This window comes from Passer domesticus, chromosome 15 (genome assembly GCF_036417665.1).
Source record: "Passer domesticus isolate bPasDom1 chromosome 15, bPasDom1.hap1, whole genome shotgun sequence".
Taxonomy (NCBI): domain Eukaryota; kingdom Metazoa; phylum Chordata; class Aves; order Passeriformes; family Passeridae; genus Passer; species Passer domesticus.
The window spans coordinates 3,401,714-3,429,344 of NC_087488.1; the positions used below are offsets into that span (position 1 = coordinate 3,401,714).

The following is a 27,631-nucleotide window of genomic DNA, read 5'->3' on the forward strand; positions in this document are numbered from 1 at the left end:
CAGCTACCACATAATTCCCAGGCACATCTTCTACCAACTCTGCACCCCTTTGAGCTGTGAAAACGAGCCAATCCTGCCACATCTCACAACACGAGATGTTTGCACAGGCCAAATGTCCTTAACACCTATCCCCCTCTCCAGCTGCTTCCCCAGAACATAAACCAAACAGATTCACCCACAGATTTTTAAAGTCAAGGTGCCATTTGGCAAGAGAAACACAATTCACTGTGGTGTTTTGCCTGCAAACCCCCTGAGTTTCAAGCACCAGCCTGTGTGAGGATGACCACCACCAGCTTTCATTCCCATTCCCATCATGCTGGCTGCCCTGCTGGCTCCCTGGAAATGTGGGAGCAGGCAGAATCACCACCAACCTACATCTGAAGAACCTAATTTCATGCAACAACCCAGGCATTCAAAATGAAACACCATTAAAATAAAATAAAACAAACCCCATGATTAATGACAAGTGCTTTTTAGCAGGAAGACAAACGAGGGAACAGAGAATGAGCCAAGCTAATTACAGCTCTGGTGAGTGGCTGCAGGTAATGCAGGAGGAAGAGTGTGTTGGGAGCATCATCTCTGCTGTGCTACAGGGACACGGCTTGGGAACAGGACAACTTCCCCACGATGCTGTTCAGGCATCATGACAGTGTTCATTAGGTGGCTTAATTTTCTTTAATGATGAGAATCACAACGGTTAAAGAGTTTCACCGCATTGTGACGCGGCCTTTTCTAGACTGGATGGTAACAAAACAACTGCAAGTTTTCAGAGGGAAAAATGAAAAACCTGGGGGATTATTTTAGCCATTGCTTGTCGGCATCAATAGTCAACATTTCAGCTTAACCAGCGCACAAAACCCGGGTGCCAGAACACAACTCACACACTAAAGCCACACGGCCATTCGCAGGGAACTCGGCATTATGTTAGAAAGTGCAATTTTTCTTTCTTTCTCTCTCTCTCTTTTTTTTTTAATTCTCCCCAGCAGCAGTCCCAGCGGAAAGAGCGACTTTTGTTCCCAGCACAGTAGCGAAAGGCTGATAATGGCCTCTAATCTATCCGGCTTCAAACACATGTTCAGCCCCGCTGTGCTGCCTTTGATGTCATTTTAACTAGATTCCCCAATGCCACCTCTGAACTTGGAACATTCCTTCGTTCAATGTACTGTGCCAACTCAACCAGAGGAAGCAAATTCAAAGATAAGCACTTTAATTTTATCCCAACAAAACCTTATTCAATAGATGGGGGGAAAGCAAGAAAAACCAATACCATACTTTTGTTTTCCTTTTGTCAGGTAGCTTGCTTTGAGATATTTTCAATAGATAGAGAAATAATATATATATATATATGAAAAAAATTTAAACTTTTTTTTAACAGCACATCTCCTTTTAAAATAAAACTTTCCCAAACTGTTTTTCCTTGTTTCATCATGTGATTTTCTTTAGCACCAGAAAGCTCAGCGTTGAAATGCAACGAGGGAAGAAGAGTATTTCTATTGCTTATTTAATGATAATGCAATGAGTTTACTGTTGGGGAAATGTGGAGGCTTTCTCTCCTCTCCAAACTAACCTGCAAGAGCCTCTGGTTTGGCTGTGGCTCTGCACAGTTGGACTCTTCTGACAAGAGGTATCTTTGCCCCTCTAGACAGGCTTCAAACCCAATCATTATGCCTAACACATTGGAAATAATAATTTGGGATCTTTCAAATTAAAAAGCTGCAGAACTTGTTTAAATACAGGAAAACCTGGGGTAATTCTGGATCACTAGCCTTAGGAAAGACAGGAAACAAATACACAGCCAAACTGGTATTTTCTACCAATTACTCTTATCAAAGCACTTTTGTCACAAGAGACTTTTCTCACTAAAGAAGCATGGTAGGAAAATCACCAGGCATTTTGGTTAAAGGCCAGTCATCCAAGGAGTAGCATTTAATCTGCAAGACTTTGTGAAGGAATAACCACTGTCCTAAACCCCTTTGTTCAGGCGATTGTCCATCCCTACTTGGAGCAGGTTTGACTGGAATTGGGGAAGAAGGAGCATCCCTCTGGCCAAGCCCACAGGCACCAAGAGCTTCCCAAGTGCCTGGGGAAAGGCAAAGCTGTCTCCCAACTAAGATAAGCCAGGACACCTGATAAAACCAAGAGGAAGGAGTATTGTTCAGCTGGAGCACAACACCAGCACAACACCAGGCTGAAGAGGAGACATTATCTCCTGTTTACCATGTAAGCTCTTGAAGAAATCAAGATAGATATGGATCTAATGTGTTTTTGCATCTGAATTGGAACATCACATGGCGATTTAATGGTTTCAGCTGCTGCCTTCCTACCTCCAGTGGCCTTAACTTGCCTCAAGCATCTCTGTTGTGACAACCTCTCCCACCCACAGACTCACCTCCTCCACTTGGGAAGATGCTATCCTCAGCAAGGGTTATGAGACAAGAGCAGTTTAGGACTGTGCTGGAAATGCTGCTGCAAGTCTGGAGCAGGCTCTGAGCAGCCCACGGGGCAGGCAGAGCCCCACATCCCTGCCTTACCACTGACCCTGCACAGAATATCAGTGGTGAGTGACTCGACCCCACCTGCAGCCGGGCGAGCGCTCACCAGAGCCTCTCACCGTGTCCTCCCCAGACCTTGCCTCCACACAAACCAGCTAAAACAACACAGCTGCCCTGCTGATTATAAAAACAGGTTTCAGCAGAGAGGACCAGAGCTGTTTTGCCTACAAGGGCAGAGGAATTCCTATGACACAGGAAGACTGAAAAATAATCAGCGGAGCGCAGGCATTTAAGAGCAATGTTTTTCAAGCCACTCAAAAGCAAATTACTCAAACAACAGGGACTGATAACATACTTGTTATATAAATTCAACCCATTACAATAATATTTAACAGTGCTTGGAAAGACATCCTGTTGAAAGCTGGCTTTTTAGGTAAGTGTGCTTGTAACATCACAGTTTTACAATCTGTTTGGTGAGCTGGCTGCTTCCAAAAAATCGCCCCAGCTCAGGAGCTGAGACAGGCACAGCATCGCTCAGGTCTTTGCTAGAGGCTTTGCATGCAGCCACTTCCAAACCCCATGTTGCTGGGATCAATCCAACATCAAAGCTTGGAAGGGAAGTGGTGGAGCAAATGCTCTGTGCCTGCTTTCTCCGCTGGCCAGAGCTGGCCAGCACTGAAGATCATGCTTTGCTCTCCTGGTTTATTAGCATTCCTCAGTTAGCCAATGTTTGCATCCCAATCGTCCAGACAGACTTTGCTCTGATGGAGGGTCTGATGGAGGTTTGTGCCTTGGATCACACCTCGTTCACGTGCTGCCTTGGAGCAGAAGCCAGATTTCTTCATTATTGAGTGTGACTGCTGTGTGTAAACAGCACACAGAGGGAAGAACCCTGCTCATCAGCAAATGAGGCTTTTATTGCCATTTTCCTCAGAGAAGGCCTAAATTCAAAGCACTGAGACATGTAAGTCTTGTCAAGCAGCAGGAGTCCCTACTTTAACTTCATCTGGTTGTTCTTCATTTTTGCTGCCTTGAGCAATTCTGCAAAAATTCCTTTGAAACTCAGGAGGCAGATAGGTTCAGCAGTGCCATGTAAAATCCGAGTAAAATCTGGTGCTGGAGTTTTAAATCATGTAATGAAGAGCAAGTGCTGAAAACAGCCAGAATCTGTGTAAGCCAAAGGTCAAGGCTGTACATCCAGAATCCCAGTTTTGGATTCTGCATGGATCCAGTTTGAGAGGTGTAGAAAGAATGGTTCACCCTTAAGAAATTCAAAACTTACTTAAAATGAACCACTAGTATTGGGTTAGTTATTAGCAGAAGGCAGTGCACATATTGGTGGTAATTAAAGTCCTAGAAGCAGCCTATGGTGGGCATGGGAGGGAAAAAATGCCTAAAGGAAAAAGAAGCATAGGATGGCCAGTAAGAAATTATTCTGCCTGTGCAAAAAACAAACTGTGTCTAGTGAAATAAAAACTAGGAGGGTGAAGAACTCTGGCATAAACTTTCACAACTTATCACAGGTATAACCATCAGTGCAGCCCCATGAGCCTGCTGGACCAGTGGGAGAGGAAGTGCTAAAAGCTAATTAATTTTGAAGAGTTCTTACATCTGTCTCTTCTGATAACAAGAAGTTACATGACTCCTGCTAGCTTCAGAGCATTCCTCCATATAAATTGATGCATATGAAGAATTGCAGAAGGATGTGGCAGAGCAGCTGGATTTGTATCAAATGGAGCCTTTAATTAGTGGTCCTCTACAGGGTTCTGTCCTGGGGGCATCCTCCTCCTCCCAGGCCCCTTTGGCCAAGGTCTGCCTCGTACATAATGTTTGAGGAGCTGGTGTCAGGGTGCAGAATGAACTTGCAGCTGCTCCTACATGGCCCCAAGCCTCCGTGGAGCCAGAGATGAGCAAGCTACTGTCTCAGGCAGGAAGACCACCACAGACACAGAAACCCCCTGGCCACGCTGCACACTCCCTGTGTCACTGTATGAACTCTGGCAGGTGGGGGGAACTGTGGCAGCACCCAGCAACAGCATCCATGGCACAGGCTGGGAAGTTGCTCCAACAAGGTCTGACAGCTGCTGACACTCACAGTGACACTAAATGAGCCTCTTGGAGGACTCTGTGTTTACAGCACTGCCATTAATAAAATCTTCTCCTAATTCTGTAAACCTGTCATCTCTCGCCTGAAGAATCAAAGGGTTTCTACTCTACAGAAAGACACTTTGCATTTGCACTACTAAAAACCAGACCAAACAGTGAATATTTTTCCCCAAATCCTTTTTTTTTGTATCACAGAGATGCAGTCACAACAAAATCTCATAACCCCTTTTTTCTTTCTTTGCAGACCATCTTTAAGGAAAGCATCTTGTGGGTGAGATACAGGGTGCTGTCATGAGAGACAGAAAGGGAAAACATATTTGGCTGGGAATTATCAGCACAAGCTGTGTTAAAGTACAGTGGTCACTAGACAAACTAGAACTGGTCAGTCACCAATCCTACTGCAGAGCAATCACAGACTGAGCTGTTACTCCATCTGCTGTGCTGTGTCCAGTTCTGAGCTCCTCAGGACAAGACAGACACAGAACTCCTGGAGTGAGTCCAGAGGAGGGCAACGAAGGGACTGGAGCATCTCTTATGAGGACAGGCTGAGGGAACTGGGCCTGTTTAGCCTCAAGAAGAGATGGCTGAGGAGGGAGCTCATCACTGGCCATAATTTGCTGGGAGGTTTCAGAGGATGGACCAGGTTCTGTGCTGTGGTGCCCAGCAACACGACAAGAGGCAATGGGCAAAAACTGATGAAGTTCCACCTGAACATGAGGAAGAACTTCTTCCCTCTGCAGTGATCGAGCACTGGAACAGATTGTCCAGAGAGGCTGTGGAGTCTCCCTCAATGGAGGTATTTCAGAACCATCTGGACACAATTCTGTGAAATCTGCTCTAGGATGACCCTGCTTGAGCAGGGAGGTTGGACCAGATAACCCACTGTGGTCTCTTCCAACCTGACCCCATTCTGTGATTCTGAGAATTTGGCAGCATAAAATCTCAAGAGAAATACCCAGGTAAGCAGAAGACTTTGTCTAACATTCAGAAGATAATGTATCTCAAATCAGTTACTACAAAGTCATTCAACATTACCAGTTCTTGCACCTGGCTTAAGAAACACTGCAGAAACTCTGACTGAACACCATTTATTTTAGATGGCTCTAAAATATCTTATGCTGCAAACGTTCACAAAAATTGGCAAGGCTGAGTATCCTGCACAGTGCAAAGTAACTGAAAAGACAGTGAGAATGATCTTGTCATGGCCTATTCAGACATTCCCTCCCATCCCAGCTGTGGGCACACTCTCCCAGAACAACCCAAGAGCAGAGTGCTGCAGCCACACGTGGCTGTCCCAGCAGTTACTTACACGCTGCTGTCTGTCAGGGACATGGTGTCGGCGTCGCTGGACATGCTCTGCTGCTCGCTGTCGTTGGCACTGGTGGCTGGTGCCAAAGCATAGCCCGTGTTGACATAGTAGGGGTTAACAGGCTCTCTCCACGACCCATGCCTGTGAGGGAAAAATGAGAGTCAAGTTAGAAGGACACAACCTTGACCAGGACTCTGCCTGGAGCGCCAGCCTCAGCAATGAGCTACAGAACTGAAGTGTTCACACTAAGTTGCACTGACAGAGCCATGAACAATTTGACTCATAACTGCAAGAAAAAGGGAATTCATGGAGTAATTAAGATGACACTGTTAGAGATAAAGGGAGGGAATGAGACTGTATGGAAGAAGTCCAGTTTCCATCAGGGTTTATGGAGTCCATGGGCTAGCTGCTTAGCATTGTCATTCTATGAGAATCTAAAAGCAATACCTAGACAGTAAGACAGCAAGACAGCATTTTTCTTAGTCAAAATAGGATTCTGCTCTTCCAACAGGGAGGGATGTGTAGCAGAGCTCACCCATTCTAAGCTTACTTCAACATCCCTCCAACACGTTTGCAGAGGGAGAGAGGTGAAGCAAGAAACAGCTGTTGCTCATAGCACTGGACCTAAAAACAACCTCCAGTGTTGCACTGAGGTACACTGGACACTTGCAAATTCCACCAGGAAGGATCACCTAATCACACCAGCTTTTCCAGTGGGCAGTCTGCTCAGGGATCTATGAAGGCTTTATACACAAGCCATGCCTTGTTATTCAAGTACACATGCAGGGCAACCTCTTTCTCTTCAGCAAAGGCCAGGAAGGGAGGCTGCCTGCATGAGCTAACCTGGGAAATGAGCTCCTTGCCCAGGAAGAGACCTGATGGTGAAGCAGCCTGTGAACCAAGCAGGCACAAATTCTTTCATGTTCACTCTGCCACGAGCACAGAAAAGTCACTGCTGCCAATGTGCCTCCAGCTCTGCCATCCTGCAGGACAGACAGGCCATGCAGGCATCTTGTTCTCCTGCAAGTTATTTTGTAATGTGCCAGAAGGAGGAACAAGCTGAAATGTTCACATAAACCAAAAAGCACTTAATTCCCTGCTCTCCCTGCCTGCCCCTCTGCACAAAGAGCAGCATTTTTAAGATATCTTGAAGCTGATGAATTCCTGGGTTTTCCAAGCTCTGAAAATCAGAGTCCTGTTTCACTTCAGATCACAAAGTTCATCAGCATCATCCTTTATTTAGTAACTCAGTAATTGGCACCTGGTGGATGTGATTTGCAATGGGTCCTGTGCAAACACCTCCACGGAGGGCACATCATGCAATGTGTGCTTCCCTGTTCTGCCAAGAAAAGTGATTCTGGTTCTACTGTAGTTGTTAAAGTCCTACAGACAACAGAAAACAGCCCCTGCCCCAGTGAGTTTACATTTAGACAAGACAAGGAAACCCCTGAGAAACACACAAATGGAGGGACCAGAGGTGAGGAAGACACCAGCAAAGGGTAAAGCTGGCAGTTTGTGTATATCTGTATGGAGTATAAATGCAGGACAGGCACTGCAGGAACTGGGACTGGCAGAGAGCCCATTTAAGGCAGAGGTTTTTGATGCTGTTATGTAAAATATAGCACATGTTGTACCAGGATGGAAGCATTACCAAAGTATTTGAAAACCTGAACTAGACAGGGTTACAGCCTTCAGCTAATGCACTGCTCACCCAGATCCTATTCACCTGCTCTTTGGGACCTCAGCACACAACCTGTTTTCCTTGTAATTCAAGGGGTCATGGATATTCACTTGTCACTAGGAAAATAACATTGTTTCAGGTCCATTATGGGGTTGGTTAGAAAAAAATTACTCCCCTGCTCTCAGAAAGAGAAAACTATTCTGTGTGCCACAAACCAACCAAAACTCCAAACTCTTTCTCCTTGGATGATGAAGCTTAGCACAGCTGCAGAATGGTGCAAAGAGCATTCAAAACTAAGCCAGCTGAGGCTTTTCATGGCTATTTGACAGAAGGGAACCTTGTGAGGTTTCTCCATGCTCAGGTACAACACAGAGTCAGTTGGGGATGAGCACAGGGATGCCTTGGATGGTGAGTCACCACAGACATGCAAACTTTCTGTCAGTTGCTGCAGATTTGCACTGGAGCAAACTCATTTCTATATTCCATCAGATTTCAGAACAGCTTTCTAGGGCAAGTAGTGGAAATAATTGGAACAAGTTCACCCTAAAAAGCAAGGGATAATAAGTGAAAACCTTACCAGCCCCCTTCTGCCATTCTCCCTGTGCAGAATGGTCAGTCCTGAACATTAAAGGAGTGCTGTGCAGTGCAACCCTCCTGTCAAATCCAACATGACAGCAGTGTGATGGAGGCTGAGACAACCTCTTAAATTGAGGCAGGAATGATGGATAGCTCAGGCCTTCCCTGAGGGCAAAGACAAGGATGATTTTTGGACAACCCAATTAAAATATAGCACCAACTTCTAGTGGACCTTTCACCAGGACTCTCTGCAAGAGGCATGGATTATTCTAGCAGAATACTAAGAAAGCACTCAGATATACAGAATATAATGCACAGGGCAATCAATTTCTCCTTTGTACCTGTTGATACAAAGACAAAGCAGCAGAGAGCACCTGAAGAGGTTGCTGGGTGTGCAGCTGTGAAGGCTGAAGAACCAAGAGTGAGCAGATGGGTCCTGGGAGGTCCCTGACAGCTCTGGAGGAGTTGGAATGGCTGGGCTCTCCCACAACACTCCCCAGCTGTGGTCTCCTCACTGAGGATGCAGGTTTGGCCACAACTGTTGTATTTAGCTAAAATTACACACTTAAGCATGTATACAACAGGGATTACTTCCATTTTAGCTCTGACTCTAATACATCAATGCAAATGTAAACTTTTGGTAAGCATAAGGAGATGGAGAGGGTATAGGATTTCAAAGCAATCATAACAGGTTACATTACTTTTGAGGAATCCATCTGTATTCAATCCTTCTCCTAATGTTCTCTCTCCCTGACAACTCTCTTCAGCTGGCTCGTATCACTATTTGAATGTTTTGTGCCGTGCCTCTGAAGAACGCTTTCAACATCTATTAGGAGGAAAACATTAAAGGAACATGGAGTCTAACAAAAAAAACTGGTCACTTCTGATCTGGGAGGGGAGGCTGCGTTAAAAGGGATTCAGGCACCCTCAGAGCGATTTGAAATGTCAGCTAAAAACCTCACATACCGAGCTCCATGCACTGATAAGGGCGATAAAAGGAAAGGTGAGCATTTAAAGTTAGACTTCACAAAAATTCCTGCAGCCTTCCAGAATTTTATTTCATTTTTTAAGACAGAAAGAGCAACGAGCATTTTTGAAATGAACACAGAACATTTCATACATTGCAGAAATAAAGCTGCATGTCTCTTCTGCAGCTCTCAGTTGCTCAACCCTCAAAATAATCACATAGGGAACAATTATAACAGAGATCACAGCGACCTGAGTAAGTCAGCCTGACCAGCTGCCTTTTCTTTGCATAAAGCCCTCTGCTGATCACTGCACATTCTGGTAATGCTGACAAGGGCCTAAACTGCTGTAGAAACACAGCAAGAATTTCCTTAAGGCTTCCTTCTACCTGTTCTGGGTTTATTTCGTGTGTTGCCTTGGCTGCATCCCATCCATCTCCAGATTTCTCACTCCTGTGACCAAGCACCCAGCACGTGGGACCTCAGCACCAACAGATCTTGGAGTTTCAATCTAAGCAAGCAGAGAGCTGAGGTCCTCTTTAGTACTCTTGCTCTATGTGGAGTTCTTACTGCATCCTGAGCTCCTAAGGGCATCCTTTTCCTTCCAGCCTGGGAACCCCAGTCTCCCTCACACAACTTCCCCCAATGGCTATTTCAATTTTAAATCCAAGATGCAAAGTCCCCAACCTTTGCCAAACATGCTACTCTGCTCTATGCAAAAATCCCAGGGCTGGTGTGCTCTGGGGAAGACTTGCATCACCTTCAGCACCCACAGTGGGAGGAAGAGCTCACTGATCCCGCCTCCAAAGCCAAATCTGAGTGGCACTCCCTTTGGTTCTCACCAGTTATGTACCTCCTTCACTGATGTTCTTCATCAAGCATGGGAAAAAACCACTAAGGCAAGAAGAAAACTTCCTTGAAGATGAAAAGCCTCTAGGCAACTAATTTCTGTAGAATTTGAATTTCCACTGGAGGGAATAAGTTGCACAACACTCTACTGGCAGGTCTGAGAGCCATGGTCTTCCCAAGCCTGCTAGCAGTTCCAGCATGGCTGGAACAGCTCCTATTTTAACAGGGAAGATGATCAATCCAAATTTTTCATTGCTACCACCTTCTCCAGCTCCAGCGCTAAATTTTTATGGCACTGACATTTTCTGGAAGAAAATTTTTCCTCAAAAGAATTGAAGCTGTGATAGAATCCAGGCAAGCTTCCTTTTACAAGGGTGCCCCACTTCCTTGATCCAAAACTCCAAAATCCCTGGTGGCACAGGAAGCTCCTCCAAACCCTGCACTACCAAGGAGGCAGCTGTTTGAGACACAGTACTAGCAAATCAAAGAGATAAAAACTCATGACAACCATAAAACTCCAATGCACTCTCCCTAAACAGCTCTTACAGAAGTTTTCCTCCCCTGCCATAGTCTGAAGCTTTGTTCACCACAGCTTTAGTGAGCAGCTCATTTTGAACATGGGAGAAATCCCATTTTCCAGATGCCATAACCATCGAACTTCATGAGTCACCATGGAAAGTTCTGAGCTGCAGGAGTTCTGGGGATGTTGGCAAGTGCCCCAGAAGGACACCCCAAAATGGGCTCTGCAGACACTCCAGATGTCTCACCACAGCTGATGGCAGGTGGAGAAGCTGAGATGCCCTCCCTCCTGCACTGTGGTGAGCAGCCTCACAGCCGGACACAATTCCTCCTTTCCTCTTCGGGTGGCTGGTGTTTGGGCTGAAGGATGGTGCCCTGAGACCACAGATCAGGGCTGCAACTCAGTGGGACCAAACTACTCATTCTGTGCTCTCACCCTGCTTTTCCACAACCAGCTTCTGAAAAATGAGCTCAAACTTTTGTAGTCCTGTGTTTCTGAAGACAACTATTTCTAGGAAAGCAGCAATAAGCATTACTCTTATTTGGTGTCCCTGGTCATTTTACATTTGTGATTGGGAGGATGCAGTCTAATACTGAGACATCCTTCCAGCTCATTATTTTGACATGTTCCATTTATTAAGTGTGGGAAAAAAAAGAAAAAAAAGTTACACTTACTTCCATGCAAGAAACAGAAACTCCTTCTACAATCACAGGTTGCTGAGTCTCCAGCTAGCCACTTATTTCCAAAACTTACATCTACCAACAAGCAGGTGACTGTCATATCCTTCATGCAGTTCCACATTCCAATATCACAACCAGTCAATCAAATTAAAAGCTGCACATCTTGGTTTATGATGTACAAGCTGAAGCAAATCCCTTCAGCATGTCTAAACAGCACGTGCTGACAAGAGTGTCCCAGCAGCAGAGTCCCCTTTAAACAAGGGATTACAACAGCATCCACTACAGAGTCTGATTTACAAGATTACATTAATCCACCACCTGAACAGAAAAGTCTGCTTCCAGTCTGTGGTACCAACAACTACCACAAAAGTTGCATCGTACAGCTTCTCCCAAACCGTTATCATGGGAACGTTGTGGAGCTAAGAACAAAAAATCTATGAAGATGCAAAGCTGAAAACCTTCACTCCTGACTGGATTTGATCTATGCTAAAGATGCAAAGTCGGATCAAGAGGTTAAAATTGGGGATTTACCTGATAATCTGATTGCAGATTGTTGGGGTTGCTCCACTTAACACTCTTCCCAATTACTCTGGGTACTCAGACACCGCTGTGCATCTCAACTTTATCACTGCCAATGTCAGGCTAATCACATGTGTTCCAGGCAAGGGCAGCTTCTTCAAAGATCACATCAATTCTGGACAAGTTAATCTGTTCTTTGAGGTCTCCAGATGGCTCTTGCCAAGAAAGTTCACTTCCAGCTCTGCAGCCGGCGAGCGCAGCGGCCCCAGCGCTCTGCAGAGCATTACAAAGGAACCAGATCAAAGTTGTGTCTTACAAAAAAATGAAATCTGAAGTTTGAAAAGCAACAGCAGCCTGTCACTTGTAGGCTTAAAGACGACTTCTGCATGCTCCAGCTATCAGGGAATTTATGATTACAGTCTGGCTTTTAAAAGCTGATGAAAAAAACTACGCTCTTTAGCACTCCTTGCCTTTGCAAATCTGTATCTTCTTCCCTGCGTATTCATCCTCCCACACCAGAGGAAGAAGGGAAATAAATAAAAATGTAACTAAAAGTACAGATAAGGGCTCTTCTTTTTTCTTCTAAGCCACTCAACTCCATTTTAGGACTACATGGAGATTATTTTATGGGAAGCTTCAGCAATTATTGTGAAGTATTAAAGCACAGTTACAAAAGTTAAATCCAAGATTTACCAGACTGAGTTTCCAGTTTCTAACTCCTTTGCATTTACCAAGGACATGCTACTTCTCAGGAGGACTAATTTACAGAGGATGCACTAATTGCAATCAGTAATTAAGATCATAGGATACAGCAAGGTGGGGGAGAGGATCTAGGAAGGAAATTGAAATACAGGAAATAAAATGTTTGCCTTAGGAGGCAAATAAGGACTAGATAGGCTAAATATTGTGGCGGGACAGCCCTATCACCACCCTAACCTTCTTAGGAAAGGATTTCAGACAACAGGATGAAACCACTGTATTCCAAGGAAACTGCAGAACAAGTCCCTCAAGATTTCATCTGACTGTGCATCTCCAAACCAGCCCTCCCAGCTCCTCCTTCCCAATGGAGGGCGAGGCTGTGCTCACTCATCACCCCAGTGCAATAAAGGATTTTGTCCTCTAGTTACAGATTTAAAATCAAAACTGCAAAAATCTGAGTGTGACAAACAATAACAGCAAGTCCTTCCTGAAAACAATGCATGTCTTCCCTAGAGTAAGACCACAAACCTCATTTATTTAATAGCTCAAAGCACAAGATATTCATTAAAATGAAAAAGAAAAAAAATGGGCAACACAATGTCTGCACAACAATTAACAGGACAATTGGATCATCTTCCTGAAATAAAGAAAATGTCGCAGAACATTCTGTTCCATATCTAATAATAACAGGTATCTGCCTAGATTAATTTCAATATATTAGCCTGAGCTTATACCATAACACAGTAGTTTTGTTTGGTTTTTTAAAATGATGACATGATTCATATGAATCCTTATCTGTCATGAAATGCTGACAATATCAGGGACATTTTCTATAAAATATACAGGATATTTGGCTGCGTTAATTGCAACTGAACAAGAGCCTCACTGCTTTAGGGCAACCAGGCTGCATCAGCCATCCAAAAGCTGCTGTAGTGACCTCAGAAGCTACAAAAGAAGGGCAAACCCAGCAGTGTGTGTGCATTTTGGATATCCAGGGTACACAGCTGCCACCCATGAGCCACACTCACCTTCACGTCCTGGCCTCTGACAGACAACACGTTACAGGAGAACTGTTCTTAATATTTTATTGGAAGGAACAGAATCAAGCTCGTGCAGGGATGTGCTGAACATCCAAGCATGTTAACCCCTGAAATGAGTGGGACCTGAGTCCTCATCCCTGATTTTTTGGTCCTCCAAACGTGCTGTCCCTGGGGCACCAGGACTGCTAGCACGGACACAGGTAGAGGGCTGACAATGCAGTCAGTCTCCTTTCCCCTGCTTTAACTGAGAGCTGAAAGTCCAGCAAGAGGCTGATTGGCCAGAGCTCTCCACTCTGTTAATTGGCTTCTCAGACTGAAATGCCATCTATGCTTAATACAAGTGATTTCATATATATACATATATATGTGTGGCTAAGTGTATGAACACACAGAGCAGGCATTTCAGACAGCATTTCAGTGCCAGCTCCCTGCTCTCTGCTTTCCTTGGTGACTGTCCCAGGTAAATTGGGGCTGGTGGAGAGGGGAAACACTTTGCAAAGTGCTGTGGGGGCCTTTGCATGGGCCTCTCTGCTTTTAGCCCCACAGTTCCGCTTCCCTGGGAAGGAAGGTGGGAGATGTAAAGGAGGTCCAGAGGAAAGAGTCCTTCCCATGAGGGGCCACCATGTCACAGGTGGAGTAACAGCAGTGACCCTCCCGACGGTTCAGAGCCCTCCATGTCGCCCATCCCTGCCTGCGGCCCAGCTCTCTGCGCGGATGGAGCAGGCACAGGCCGGAGCGGCTCCCGGCATTCCAGCCGTGCTGACACCCACGCACGGCACGGCACGGCACGGCACGGCACGGCACGGCACGGCACGGCACGGCACGGCACGGCACGGCACGGCACGGCTCCGGCCCACAGCAACCCCCTCACCCGCACTGACAGGGCCTTCGTGGAACAAATTACTTCCAAATGCCTGGCTCTGAGGCACAGGGAAAGAGGGAAGCCCGGGTTTGTACCTGGGTCTGCTCACAACACAAAGAAGGCAGCAGCTCCACTTAAAAACACAACTGCCTGCAAACTATCAAATTAATCCCAGGATTTCAACAGCTTTTCTTCATTATTTTTTGTCTCAACCAAACCACAAATTTACTTAATGACTAAACCAGGCGAGCGAGTACTTTGTTTTCCAGACAGCAGGAACGTTTCTAACGGGATCCAGGTTTTCAGAACACACACTTGCCCGACGTCAGGCGAGCAGGGAGAGGTTCCAGGGCTGAGATGTGTTTGATGCTTTTTTTAACTCCCCCAAACCTGCCAGCACCGTGGTTGGGGCATCTCCGAGCCCTGAGCCTGAGGAGAGGCACTGAGCAGGGTGAGGAGGAATACAATAAGAACACTGTGTTCCAGGAATGACTGAATAAAGGCAAGAGCATGCTTTTGGCCAGCAGGATTCAGCACTGTAACTCCGTCTGCCACTTTTCTTCTCTGTCTGAAGCAACGTTGTTTGTCCACGCTTCTCTGAAATGGAAAGTATTTCCTCTTGCCTGCTTGTTCCAAGGAAAGATCTGAGGAGGCCTGGTATAACCAGGCAGAACTGGGGATTCTCCAGTGACTTGACTCTTCTTTGCCAAAATTTCTGCTCAACAAGAAAGGGCTTACAAAAAAGAAATTACAAGCAGATTTCTCTGCAAGTTCAGTAACTTAAGACCAAGATCTGTAGAATGAGTAAGTTTTTGGACGGAAACAAAGCACCCAGCTTTGGCCAATGACTCCAGATCATTCCCTGCCTTCCTACATACCTATAGAGCTTCTGGAGTGTTCAAAAAGGTACAACAGGGCAGGGACATCCACAGGTACATGGACCAGATGGGGAATGGGAGCCACTGGAATCCAAGGGCTAAATAAGACCATGGGTGCTCAGTCCTTCCTTGGACCACCAAAGTTTTCCAGGATGGCATCAACCCCAGCGCTGCAATCCATTGTTGTACTGCTTTCAGGGATAAATTTCCCAATACTTCAATCACAACAGCGGTACTGCAGATGGCTGAAATGAAAGGGGAAGAGATGCAGCTCAGGGGGGCTCTGTTTTACAAGGACTACTTGCAGCTTTGACATTAAACTGCCTGCCTGTACCACTGGGCCGTGTAACATAAGCTGAGCTGCACGACCACAGACTTGCTAGCCTCACTTGAATTCCCCTCAAAACAATGGTATGAAACTCAATACTCGTTACCAATTCATTGCCAACAAACTTGGAATTTTAATGAAATTACAGATTTGGATGGCAAAGGAAGCAAGCTGAGGCAGTATTTTGAATGCCTATGAGGCACCTAACTCAGCACCTCAAAACCACTCAGCTTTGCTCACGAAGACCTTTGACAAAGCCCTACTAATGATGAGGTGGGCAGAATTAGCAGTAATCCTGCACAAAATAAAAGACTTTATTTCACTGATTAAGGTCTGGCTCACAAGGCACATGAAGAGAAGGGGTCTGCCTCCAAGTAGAGTTGCTCGCTGGTGTCTTAACTCCTACAGAAATGATCCAAGAAACTTCCCCCATTGAACAAGAACCTTTGAGGTGAGTGAACTCTGACCTCAGCTGTTAACAAAACCAAAACCACGGAGGGCTGGCAAGACCTGGCAGAGATAAAGCTGAGAGTCAAGATTTAATAGTGCTCCCAGAGGGGAGATTCAGCTGATTAGAAGCATCCTAATCTTCTCTCTCGGTGTATATTAAAGGTCAAGAAGTGGGATCAGATATTGGCAGCACATGAAAAAACAACTCAGTCGAGCAAAAGACCTTCACAAAGACGTTTCATACCTTCGCATTAAAAATTCCTGCAAAGTCTTATTTAACTTTACTTCCCTCTAGGGAACACATTCAAGTTTAAAGTCAAGAGACCATTAGATTGGGACAGAAAAGAAGTACCCTGCAGAAGACTTCTGCCTCCGATCAGTACTTTATAATGAGCAAGAGTTCATAAGCATCAGCTGATTGCAACCATGACAGATAAGTAGGTCTCAGAAGCACAACACCACAAAACAGAGCTTCTCTAGCAGTGCTCTGGAGTCTCACAGGCTCCCCAAATGGGGTCATTAAAGGATACTTGTTGGATGTTAACAAATGGCAGGCTGTATCAACAACAACACACTGGCAAGCTGCAAAAAGCTTTTAAACTTGCTCTATTATTTATTGCTCAGCTCCGAAGAGATGTCAGCATCACAACAAAAGTATAAATCCTAACTCAGTCTCTTGGTCACTACTGGGAGCTCGTAATCTGACCTTCCCTTCACAGCTCAAGCCAACCTGGCTAATATAATGCAGGGGCTGGGGCAAGAGGAGGGTGGACTAAGTCGTGTCCTTCTGACAAGGTCTATTAGAGGTTGACAGCAATGACAAATCCTCAGAAGAACTGTAATAACAACCATCAGAAGGAATGTAAAACACAGAAACTGTGTTTAAGGGAGACTGATGCTGTTAAAAAGGGTATTTCCTTTTCTAGAGATACTTATTTTATTTCTTTTTTAAGAGTTTAGTAGACTAGCAGGAAACAACTTGCTGAAACAACTTGGAAAATAGGCATACAGAGGGAAGACAGTCTTGCGAAGCTGCTACAAACAGCCCTCCTTTTAAACAAAGATTAAAGCAACTTTTCCTTAGATGGTGAGCATGAAGTATTCTTTCACAGTCCTAGTTTTGGGACAGTCACCAAACCTTGCATGTCCAGCCAGACCTGGAAGCCAAACCATCAATCGCTGCACCGAGGTCACACAAAGCCATATTTAAAAAGGAAGAATGAAGTCAGTTTCCCATTTCTCATGGCTGGTCTTTTACAAATGGATCTAAATGTGGTGTCTGACTGGCAATCCAAGAGCAAAGAATTTCAGAGCAGTGAGAAAGATGGAGGAGACCAGCATCCAAAGAGTGCCAGAGCAGGTGGGTCAGTGATTCCTGTTTACTGGGAATTCCTTGACTGTAACTCCAAGGTTGTGTGCTGGACATGCTCTGTTGCTGAGGGTGACACATCTCCAGAGGCATTTTAAATAATCCAAGGTGCAAGAACCAGTTCACCTCACTGAAACATGTACTAAAATGTTGAGAAAATCAGCTGAAGAAGGAAGAGACAGGGGAAAAAATTAAAAATAAAAGAGTTGCTCATAGGCAAATTGCACAGGAGCTCACAGAGCCATTCCTGGGACGCAGCAATAACAAAGGGTCCAGCTAAACTCCAGACCTGGGGGAGGTCAAACAGCTTTAACTGTTTGGGAGGTTGATACTTGTGGTCCATCCCCTTAGGAGGTTTGGCCACTGCTTGGGCAAATCCTGTGCTTGTTTTTCCTGGAGGCACTTCACAGCAAGTGAAACTTGACTTCAAGAACTGTGCTGGGGTTTGTTGTTATTTTTGCCTTCAAGATTTTTTCTGTTTTGGTTCTCATCCATTGGAACAGGCAGATATATGGGCTTTTACCTTTATTGCACAAATTCCACAGTATCTTTTCATCTGGTATGCATTATTGTGGTATATATATGAAGTACCATGTCCACTCCAAGTGCTATAAAAGAACTGTTTGAAGCCTTGTTCCATTCCTGTTTATCTTTATACAATTAAAACCAGTTGACAGCACCACATAGGAAGAATAAGTGACAATGCAAGCAATGTGCTTTTTGTTCTAAACAAATTAACCACTGTTCAGATAAAAGATGACTGTATTTGGTTTTTATCTCAGTTTCTTAAAGACACAAGGCTAGATGAGCAAACTCTGTGTGTTCCACTGGTGCCTTTTTAATCCCTCCAGAAATTCTGAGTACAAGGTGTTTGCTGACATCCAACCAAATTCAGTATGGGAGGGAGGCCCCAGAGACACTCTGATAATTAGAGAAAATGGGGAAATGTGGAGAGACTCTTAAGTGCTCTGAATAACTGATCTCAGCAGAAAACCTGCATGGAAAGAAGATCTTACAATCACTTCAAATGCTCCACCTCCAGCTGACAACTCTCCAGACACTGAATACAGCACAGGACCATTGCAAAAGCCACATTTTTGTAGCCCCAGAGGTGAGACCTGGTTTAGTTCTGCATTTTGGGTGGCAGTGTGTGGGCCTACAATCACTCTCAGTTGACATGATGTGTTGCTGACACCATTTTCTTCTTCTCCAGCAGGAGCAGAGCACTGGAGCTCATCTGACCCACTGCTACATTGCAATCATCCCACGTGCCATAACCAGAAATGAAATTCCAGAGATGAAGGGAAAGGCTGTTTTCTGTGTATGGCCTGGAGCACAAGAGCTGTGAAACACTGGAGCCCATCTGTGTGACACAAACCCACCATCTGTTACTGAGTGCGTATGGGCCACACCACACAGACAGAATTTCACTGACCAGGTAGGTACTGCAGGAATGCATCATTGCTCTAGATGTTTTCTCCTTAAGACAGCAGGCAAAGCAATCTATAAGTAAGAAAAAATGTATCTTCTGCTCAAAACATATCTCTTCTGCTCATGTATCACCATCTCCTCTCTGCAGAACTTCATCTGCTCAGGGCATAGGATAAATGGATTCATATCCTTATTTTTCTCCCTCTCTGTACTTTAACATCACCCAAATCTTATGTTGAGTGCAGCATTACTCACTTTGCTGGAGATTCCTCTTGGCAATTTCCACAAGTGAATCTTGTATTTATTTGTGCTGCTGTTCTGGAGGGAGGAAAAGCCATTATTCTCTAATGCACAAAAAGCCAACTGCAATGCTGAAATTGTCACAACTTTCTCAAGAGGTGGGTGCTCAATTTGAAATGCTCTGGGCCTAATAGTCAGTGTTTTTAAAGACTTCTGCCTTGATGCATGCTCAGCACATCAGCAAGTCTGATCTGGTTCTCAAGTAGCAGACAAAGCTGAGGCACACACAATGACTCTCTCCCAGGGAGAAGAGCTGTCTTCCATCATTGCTCTGGCAAAAGCCAGCACAGAAGTACCTCTGTTTTGCTGCTTGCATCTTCTGTCTCTGCTACTACAGGGCCTTTTAATGACACAAGAAGCAATGCAGATGTCCTGTGCACTTTCCTTCCTACCTGCTCTGTTGGCTCCTCAGGCTCAAGCCACGCCATGCATGAAAAAAGCAAGAAGACTGAAGTACAGGCAGTTTTGGCTACAGCACCCAAAAGCTCTGGGAGGGACTGGAAAACTCCTTCCCAGTTCCAACACCCTGTACCGTTTGTCTCTTGCTAGCTCCCAACACCACCTGTTCAGTGCTGGAGGAACTCCTCCTCTTCACCTCCTCTCCATCACTGCACAAAAAGCCTTTTTTTCTTTTTTTTTTTTTTTTTGAGTTCCTTTTCTGGAGGCTGTGAGAAGAGAGCTGGCTCACCTAACAATGAGTGCTGAAGGCTCCATGGTCAGCAGCAGCAGGATTTGCAGTTTCCTGTCTCTGAAGTCTTAGCCATGAGCACCATCACAGTAAATACACTTTTCAGATACTCTAACTGCCAAAATTTTAAACCATCTTCTAAAGAGCTTGTGCCATTTCACAAGCTTATAATTCAGTCATATTGAATAAATTCTCACATGGATGGCAAAATACATGCTCAAGCTGCCAGCATCCCTCCCACCTCCAGCAACCCACTTGCCAAACCCCTGCTTCAAAGTGGGGAAACTGGAAGGTTATCAATGTAAAGTCAATTGTAAGACTCTGACATGAACAAAACAACGTAATTTCCTCCCCCTCTGTTTTTACTAAAATTTGCCAAAGTAATTCAGCCTGAGGCAGAATCTCAGCATGGAAGAACACCAAACAACACAGTCTGATAAAGATATGAGCAACTACAACAAAGTTTTATATAATGGGGAATGTTGGGCAACCATGACTACAGCCACTGCTGCCAGCTCTGCCTATAGCACAAATGAGCAGTATTATAACATCCCCATTAATCCCCTCTCCAAAACTACGAGTGAGTCTGGAATATGACTCATAATATCCTTGGCACACATTTTGATCACAAAGTTGATGAAAGCACCCGTCCCTGAACCCATGTATGAAAACTGTAGATGAGTTAGTTGCAACATGCAGGAGCTTGTGACACCAATGTCTGTCTGAGCCTGCACATCTGCAGCGGTGGGGCTCCTGTGTGACACGATGTGACAGCAAAGTGACACTGCTGACAACCTTTGCTGCTGGTACTTTGTCACATTCAGGGAAGAGAGGACAGTACTTGCCAGTGGTTTTTATTCTAGTAGTGACCTTGCTGGGCTCTGTGTACATCCACAGGGTGATGTAAAACTCACACTGTAAGGCAGTGAAGAGGCTGCTCTGTTGTGTATGTGTGTTGTTAACACTCAATGGCATCATCTCCTTGCCCAAGATGATAACAGATATCTGTGTATTCTGCAGATGCATTTGCAGCTTTTAGCAAATAATAAAGGAATTTATGAATTCCACTGTTGGTGCCATGGATTCTCCATGTGCAGGATCACTTTGTTCCTTTCCTGTGAGCAGCAGGGTGACTGCCTGCTGGGATTGCCTACCTTGGTCCAGGTGAGCAGTCAGAGTAATTTTTCATACTGCTTTATCCAGAAGTAAGGAAGAGGACTTCCCCAAGCAACTACTTCCTGACACTAACCTTGCAAACCCTTATTCTCCCTGCAGGCTGTATTATCTGGGAAAAGTTAGGGAACTTTGGAGCAAAGAAATATCTGCACAATTCCTTGACTGGGGCCAACCCCAGGAGATGAGAAGGCCATGCATGTCTGCAAGAAGCTGACCCTGGTATGTGCAAGAATAATCCTCTTCTACTGTTGGAAATGCAGTTGCACTAAAAAAAATGTTTTGGGGATTTTGTTTTCTGCTGCAAACAGAGGAGAAACAGGGCCAGAACAGCTCTCAACGACTTGCGCTTCATTTTTGGGGAGAATGCCATTGCTGAGGAAGATTTGTGTCCCACTGGTAGTTAGGGCAAGTTCACGAAGTGACAAAACTCTGACATTCAGTGAAAGAGTGGTAAGAATCCAGGAGACTGAATACACCCCCAGAACTGTGCCTGCTCAGCTCCTCACCTTAGAGAGAAGACATTTCTATCAGTCCTAAAGAGGAATCAAGGACCATGATTCCATCAGCAGGAGAGGATGTGCTGGAGATCATCAGACTCTCAAAAATCTGATCCTGATCAACTACACTTTCCCAAGTGACAGGAACTAGCAGGACAAGGTCACCTGTCTAGCTGAAATTCAGCCCAGGAGGGCTGGCTGAACATCAGTAAGAGAGAGGGCTTTTCAAACTTAAGTCTAAAATGTGTGGAACTTTTAGTTCTAGAGCAAGAAAAGATTTTGACCCAGTTTCAGATTTTAAGTCCATCTCCTAAACAAAAGCAGCTGAAGTTTAAATGAGCCAATTCTGCAGATCATTATGTTGCTATTACACAATTCCTTCTAATCCCTGAAGTATGGAAGATGTGCCAACGCCAGCCCAGGCACATCTTTGTCATTTCAGCTGGACTTCCATCCTTTCCACTAGAGATTTTGTTCTGCTAAACCATTCTTGATGAATGCCAACACTAAAATCTCCCAAATATTTATTGCAATTTCTTTGGCCACACTATCACAAGTGCCTAAATTCCCCTTCTCAGTTGGAGAGCTATCTAGACCAGAGGTCTCCAAATCTTTCAGCCAAATAAATATCACAAAGGCTCACGAGCCCTATGAGTAGTAAGGGAGAGATTGTTTGTGCTACAAAAGGAACAAAAATGACCAGCCATCCCCTGCTGGCTATTCTCCTCCCCCAAGAACTTGGTCTAATCCCCTCTACCCTAGAGTCCTTAAAAAACAATGTGCCAAGGAAAGGGAGCAACTGCTCTGCATACTGATTCCCTGCAGCTTGGACATAGCTTGTGGAGGACCACTGCCAGCCGACTGCTGAGAGCAGCCCTCTCTGAGATGCTGTGCTAAGGAAGAGCTTGCTTTTCATCCCTCTGTCTTAGGGACTGCCCAAAGAAACTGTCAGGATGGCTGCAGCTCTCCTGGGATCATAAAACAGCAGAGCACTTCCCACATTGTCTTTGTGTCTCCTAAGCCCAGCAGGTAAAAGGGCTGTGGAGCCCACAGCCACTCTCTGTGACAGCCCAAGAAGCAACCTGGCTTCATCCAAGCATTCTTGGGAGAGGAGGATGCAGTCCAAAAAGAACAATCCTATTTCTCTTCCAGTGGCTGCTGACACAGCATCCTTTAGGTGAGGAGGGGCACACTCACTGATGAGCCAGGGAGCAAGTGCCCGAGGTGCCAAGGGAAAGGGGGGAGATGATCCAGAAACTGGGGCTTATGGCCACCCCTGTGTGCCCCAGTGTGCCAAGGCCAAACCTGGAAGCACTGCTATATGTAAAAGAAGCCACAGTTGAGAAGGTAACATTATAAACCTATAAAAATAAGGTTTTACTGCTGCTGACTAGCTGGGACATGCAGAACATATGTTGCAGGGAACATAGCATGATTTTATTAGCAAACACAAAGCCATTCATGCTGAGTGGCCCAAATGGGGTGGGTTGAATTAAGAGAACAATAGCAGTTCATCAGATGGCCCTTTCTTTCACATATGTGTTCAACTTACTGTGCTAGCAAATACTTACAGCGACTTGGAAATACATTTTCATTCAGAGACTCACGTTATTAACACATTAGACTGAAATCAAAATAATTCAGAACGTAACCTATTCCTGATGCATTAAATGACTAAATGTAAACCATTAGCACTCAGGCAACCTCCTCATTTTGGAAACTCACTTTGTGACCAAGGGACTGTTTGCCTGATTTAGCCAAACCAGCACTTTGCAGCTCTCCTGAGACTGAACGGGATGGTCTTTCAGCAGTGAAGGCAGTGAGTGCTGCATCACTGCCCAAGTGTGCGTGTCACAGGAGAGCTGTGCAGCCTTTGAGTTGTCCAGGGGAAGATGTGCTCAGGCTCAGACGAATGTGAGAGGTAAAAACCCTCCCCACTGCGTCAGAGGCTGATGCTAACCACATTTCCAATTCAACCAAATAAGAAAACAAAATTCCAGTTCCCCAAATAAGAAAACAATAGACACCAAAGAGGAAAAGTGGAAACTGCTGCTTGGGGAAGCTTGCCATGACATGCTGGCTGGAAGTGTGCTGGGACCAAATCCTGCTGTAGCCGGGCTGAGCACACCAAGGCAGCCTGCAGGGAGGGCAAGGCTGGCTGCTGGAACTGCCTGCTGGCACATCTGCCCCCTCCTGCTTCCTCTCCAGCTCCCCTCCAAGGCACAGCACTTGTGCTGCTCACTCACCCCAGGGTGGGAGGGAGGTAGAGATGGGACAGGCTTGGAGATGGGTTTGGGAAGGACAGACTCCAGAAGTGACAGCAGGCTCTGGCTCTGGCTCTGACTGTCCTGCGATGGGCACTCCTGCAGTGACAGGCATCTAGAGTTGCCTCAGTCTTGTTTTATGCCCATTTTGAAGATTTTTTGCAAAAAACTGAGTTAGGTGACTAGAGATACTGCTGGTTTAGTAACAACCTGCCTGCTTAAATTACAGATTTGCCACAGGACACCATACAAATGATAAGGCAGTATGCCCTGGCTCAACTTTTGTCAAAGAATTCCTAATCTTCTCCAAGACTAGATTTTTGCTCTTCTTAACTGCCAGCTAGACTGCAGGGGACCAGGCCCACAAACACAAATTAATTACATCAGCTGTAATTCACACCTCTGGATGTGTTTGTTAAGTGCTTTTTCATAAGGCAGTTGGGGGGAAAAAATCTAGTAGTGTATCACACTGAGCTCTGTTACAGAAGATTTCTGTTATGGAAGGAGTACAACATGGGTTAGGGTTAGGGTTTATACCCCAACAGGTGAATTCAAGCAGACACAGTTTATTTCAGTGCAGGACTGTGTCCATCAACTTGCAGAGTTCAACCAGACACCTCTAAGATCTGCAACAACAGCAATCAAACAGCCATAAAAAGAGCTCAGCTCATCATCATCAGTGTGTAGCCCCTGTCACACACAAGGGCTCAGAGACAGAGGAGCTTCCCAGCCACTGCTGGGGGATGACCCTGCCCACCATCCAATTGCACCAAAGGAAAGTTGAAACGTCACCAAGGAAGATGTTGTTCCTCAAGGGCTGGAAAATCCCCCACCCTAACACAAGTGCCAGAGTTTCCCCTCCCCAGCTGAGCAAGCCTCCAAACACCAGCACTGAGTGAACAACACAGAAGTGTTTTGGCTGTGGCAATCTTTGCAGTGTGACCTTGAGGCAGGAACACAGGGCTGCTGGTGAGTCTGTGGAGCCAGCTTGGCATCCCACTGCACCCAGAGGTGACAGACCTGTGTGTAGGGCAAGGCCAGGTAAGTCATTCCTACTGCCTAGCACCCAGCAGGGACACTGGGAAAGCCTCGGTCTAACATTGGTAAGACATTGGCTTACCAATCTTACATTGGTGCAAGGACAATGTCATTTCCCTGTAATTCACCAGAAACAAACTGCAGAGTGGCTTGGTTTGCTCAAGCAAGAAGAATTCCCCACTGCACAGGCTGATGGCTGAGCAAGGAGGAGACCCAGCCATGCCCGAGCAGTCCAGGTTAGTCCTGCCTAACCCACACTGTGGCAACATCCAAAGGGAAAACTCCATGCTTCTGTCCTCTCCCCAAATCCTTCCTGCTCCTCCATCCTGGGGACTACAGACAGAGAAAACCACCAGCAGCCCAGTGATGGATGGGCAAAACTTTGATGAGTATCAGATGATCAGCACCCGGAGGCTGATGGGGAGATAGTGGCCCCAAGCTCATCCTGCTGGAATGGCATGTCAGAAATGCTGTGGCTTTCTGCTTCCCAGCAAACAGGGTGGCAGGGGCAGGATGGGATAGGGGAGCACAGGTTTTAGGCATTTTTTTAGTTCAGTATTCCTACAGCAAACACATGTGGCACAAGAACAACTTCCAATCCAATTAGAAAATGAAAAAAACCAACCAAACTCTAAGGACTAATTGCTTAAGATAAAAACACCTTATCTCCCAAATGATTTGCCTGACCTTCTGATGCACGGCAGTTCTCCTCTGAATAAAAACGTGAACTATTTACTCAGGGTGGGATTTTCATGAGGGCCTGTAGGTGTGTCAAGGCAAGGTCAGTAAGGACAGGGAATTTTTTTTTTTTAATTTTCTTTTTAAGGCCAACAGCTACTGCTTGGAAAAACTAGCAAGGAAAACGTCCAGGCCCTCAGATTACCCTCTTGGTCTACAAGAGAAGTCAGAAACTGAAAGTCAAACACAGGCTGAGAGCAAATGTTCCAAGTTAAATATGTTAATCAGTTAGATAATTGGAGTGAAAATCCTGCTCAGTGCCCCTGAAAAGGCCAGGAGACATCAGCGAGGGGAGACATGGCAAAGCTGCACAGAGGACAGCTGTCCTCCATGGACATAACTGAAGTTATGTGGTGGTGAAGCACTAAGACATGTCGGAAAAGAAATACTCCTCCTTCAATTTGGCATTTTTACAATCAAGCAGAGAAATGCAGCTTCCAGCCTTAACATCAGTGGGATCTCCTGGGCCTCCATGAGAATCAGAGCTACTCCTTCCTGCTTATCCCCCAGAAATAAACAGTTTGCAACAGCCAGGTGGGTCCCCGTGCTCTGCTTCCATCAGACCTTCCAACAGCAAGCTGCTTTTGACAGAGGGGTTTGTTTGGGATGGCAAAGCCCTCCAGGTGTGCAGGGATCCTGCAGCACCAAGCCTGAGCAAGGACAGTGACCACCTCTGCCAACAGACCCTGCCTATGGACCACGACAGCTACAACAACACCATGGTGCTGATGCAAACCCAAACTTCCTTTGCACAGGCTGGAAAGAATCCCAGCAATTTCAACGACAGGGCAGTCTCCCTGCCTGCCTTCTCCCATGGATTATGGATTTTCAGCACAGCTCCTTGAGGCTGCCAAATGCCAGCTCCATACACTGCACCAGTGAGCTATTCCAAACATTTTCAGCCCGTGTTGTTGTGTGCTGAGGTAGAGCTGGGTGTGAAGAAAGCACTCATTGAGTTAACTCTGTTTTACTCGGCAAGTGGAACAAATTTCATCACCCCCTACAAGTCCATTCTGTTTTCTATTTATACCGCAGCCATTTGGTGCAGGACTCAGGAGCAGCAGGAACAGGTGATGTAATGCACTGTACAAACAGCATTCTGTTCATACAGTGGGAAAATAAAGTGCATTCTCTTGGTTTCTTTGATCACACTTAAAACAATCAGATTAGAAGGCACAGATAACCCAATACATGCTGGAGATGAAAGGACTCTGGAGAAATAAATCACCCAAAGTTAGATATTAAGCAAGATTTCTCTCTCAACAATCAACTTATCTGCAGAGAGAAGAGGAATGACCATGTGGTTTCAAAATCCTGCCAGGCATTTTATTTATTTTTATAATACCATAAAGCTACTCCACCCACTTTTTCAGAATGAACGTTGCATTACACAACACATCAAAGGGACTTTATGGCCTAAATTAAGCAATAAAATAGTTGAGATTGTGCGTTATGCTGAAAATTGGCCTGCTCCTGGTGCCTGGGAGATGGAGGTGAACACCACATGTTCAGAGCACCTGAAGAAAGCTTGGGGCAGTATGGCCTGAGGTACTGAAGTGTATGGCACTTGCATTTGATAGCCCAAAGTGAAGTTTGAGGCTCTTAGTGCCTGTTGTAACCCTCTCTTGCTCAGGGGACAGTACCAACTCAAGGAATGGCATGGGACAGCACTGCAAGCATGAAGACCTGGGACATTAACAGGATATGGTCCTTGACATCCATAATCCTTAAGGTTTGGTTTATAGTCAAAGTTCTCTTGGAAGCTGTGGGCTTTATGGATGTGGTTCCTCACATCCTCTCCTTTCTCAGGACAGCAAGCCATGCCCCAAGAAAGGAGATGAGAAAACCCAAAGGAAAGGTGTTGGTGTGGCTGAAGCACAGCTGCACTTCTCACCATCTGGCTACTTCCTGCCTCTCCCACCCTGATCAAAATGACAAAAAAAATCAAAATAATTAAAGCCTCTCTTAAAACAAATGCACATTTTCTCTAATGTGCATTTTGAATGAAAAAATAACCAGAAGCCGGGATACATAAAAGTGGTGTGTTGGTGCTAAACGTTTATTTTCCAAGTCTGCTTCAATGCCCTTACAAAAGAGAGGTGAGAAATGAGAGGATATCAAGAGAGGAGAAAGTTGGCAGATCCCATCTCTCCAGAGCAGAGAAGGGACTAGGCAG

The 27,631-nt window shown here is 45.4% G+C and overlaps 1 protein-coding gene across 5 annotated transcripts in view; it reads right to left on the minus strand.

The window, feature by feature from the left end:
- Positions 1–27,631, minus strand: part of AXIN1 (axin 1) — an 83,218-nt gene that overhangs the window by 24,202 nt on the left and 31,385 nt on the right. For all 5 annotated transcript variants that reach the window (XM_064390656.1, XM_064390657.1, XM_064390659.1 and 2 more), the window contains one exon: positions 5,908–6,048. In XM_064390656.1, coding sequence (XP_064246726.1) covers positions 5,908–6,048 — 141 coding nt within the window. The remainder of the gene's footprint in view (positions 1–5,907; positions 6,049–27,631) is intronic.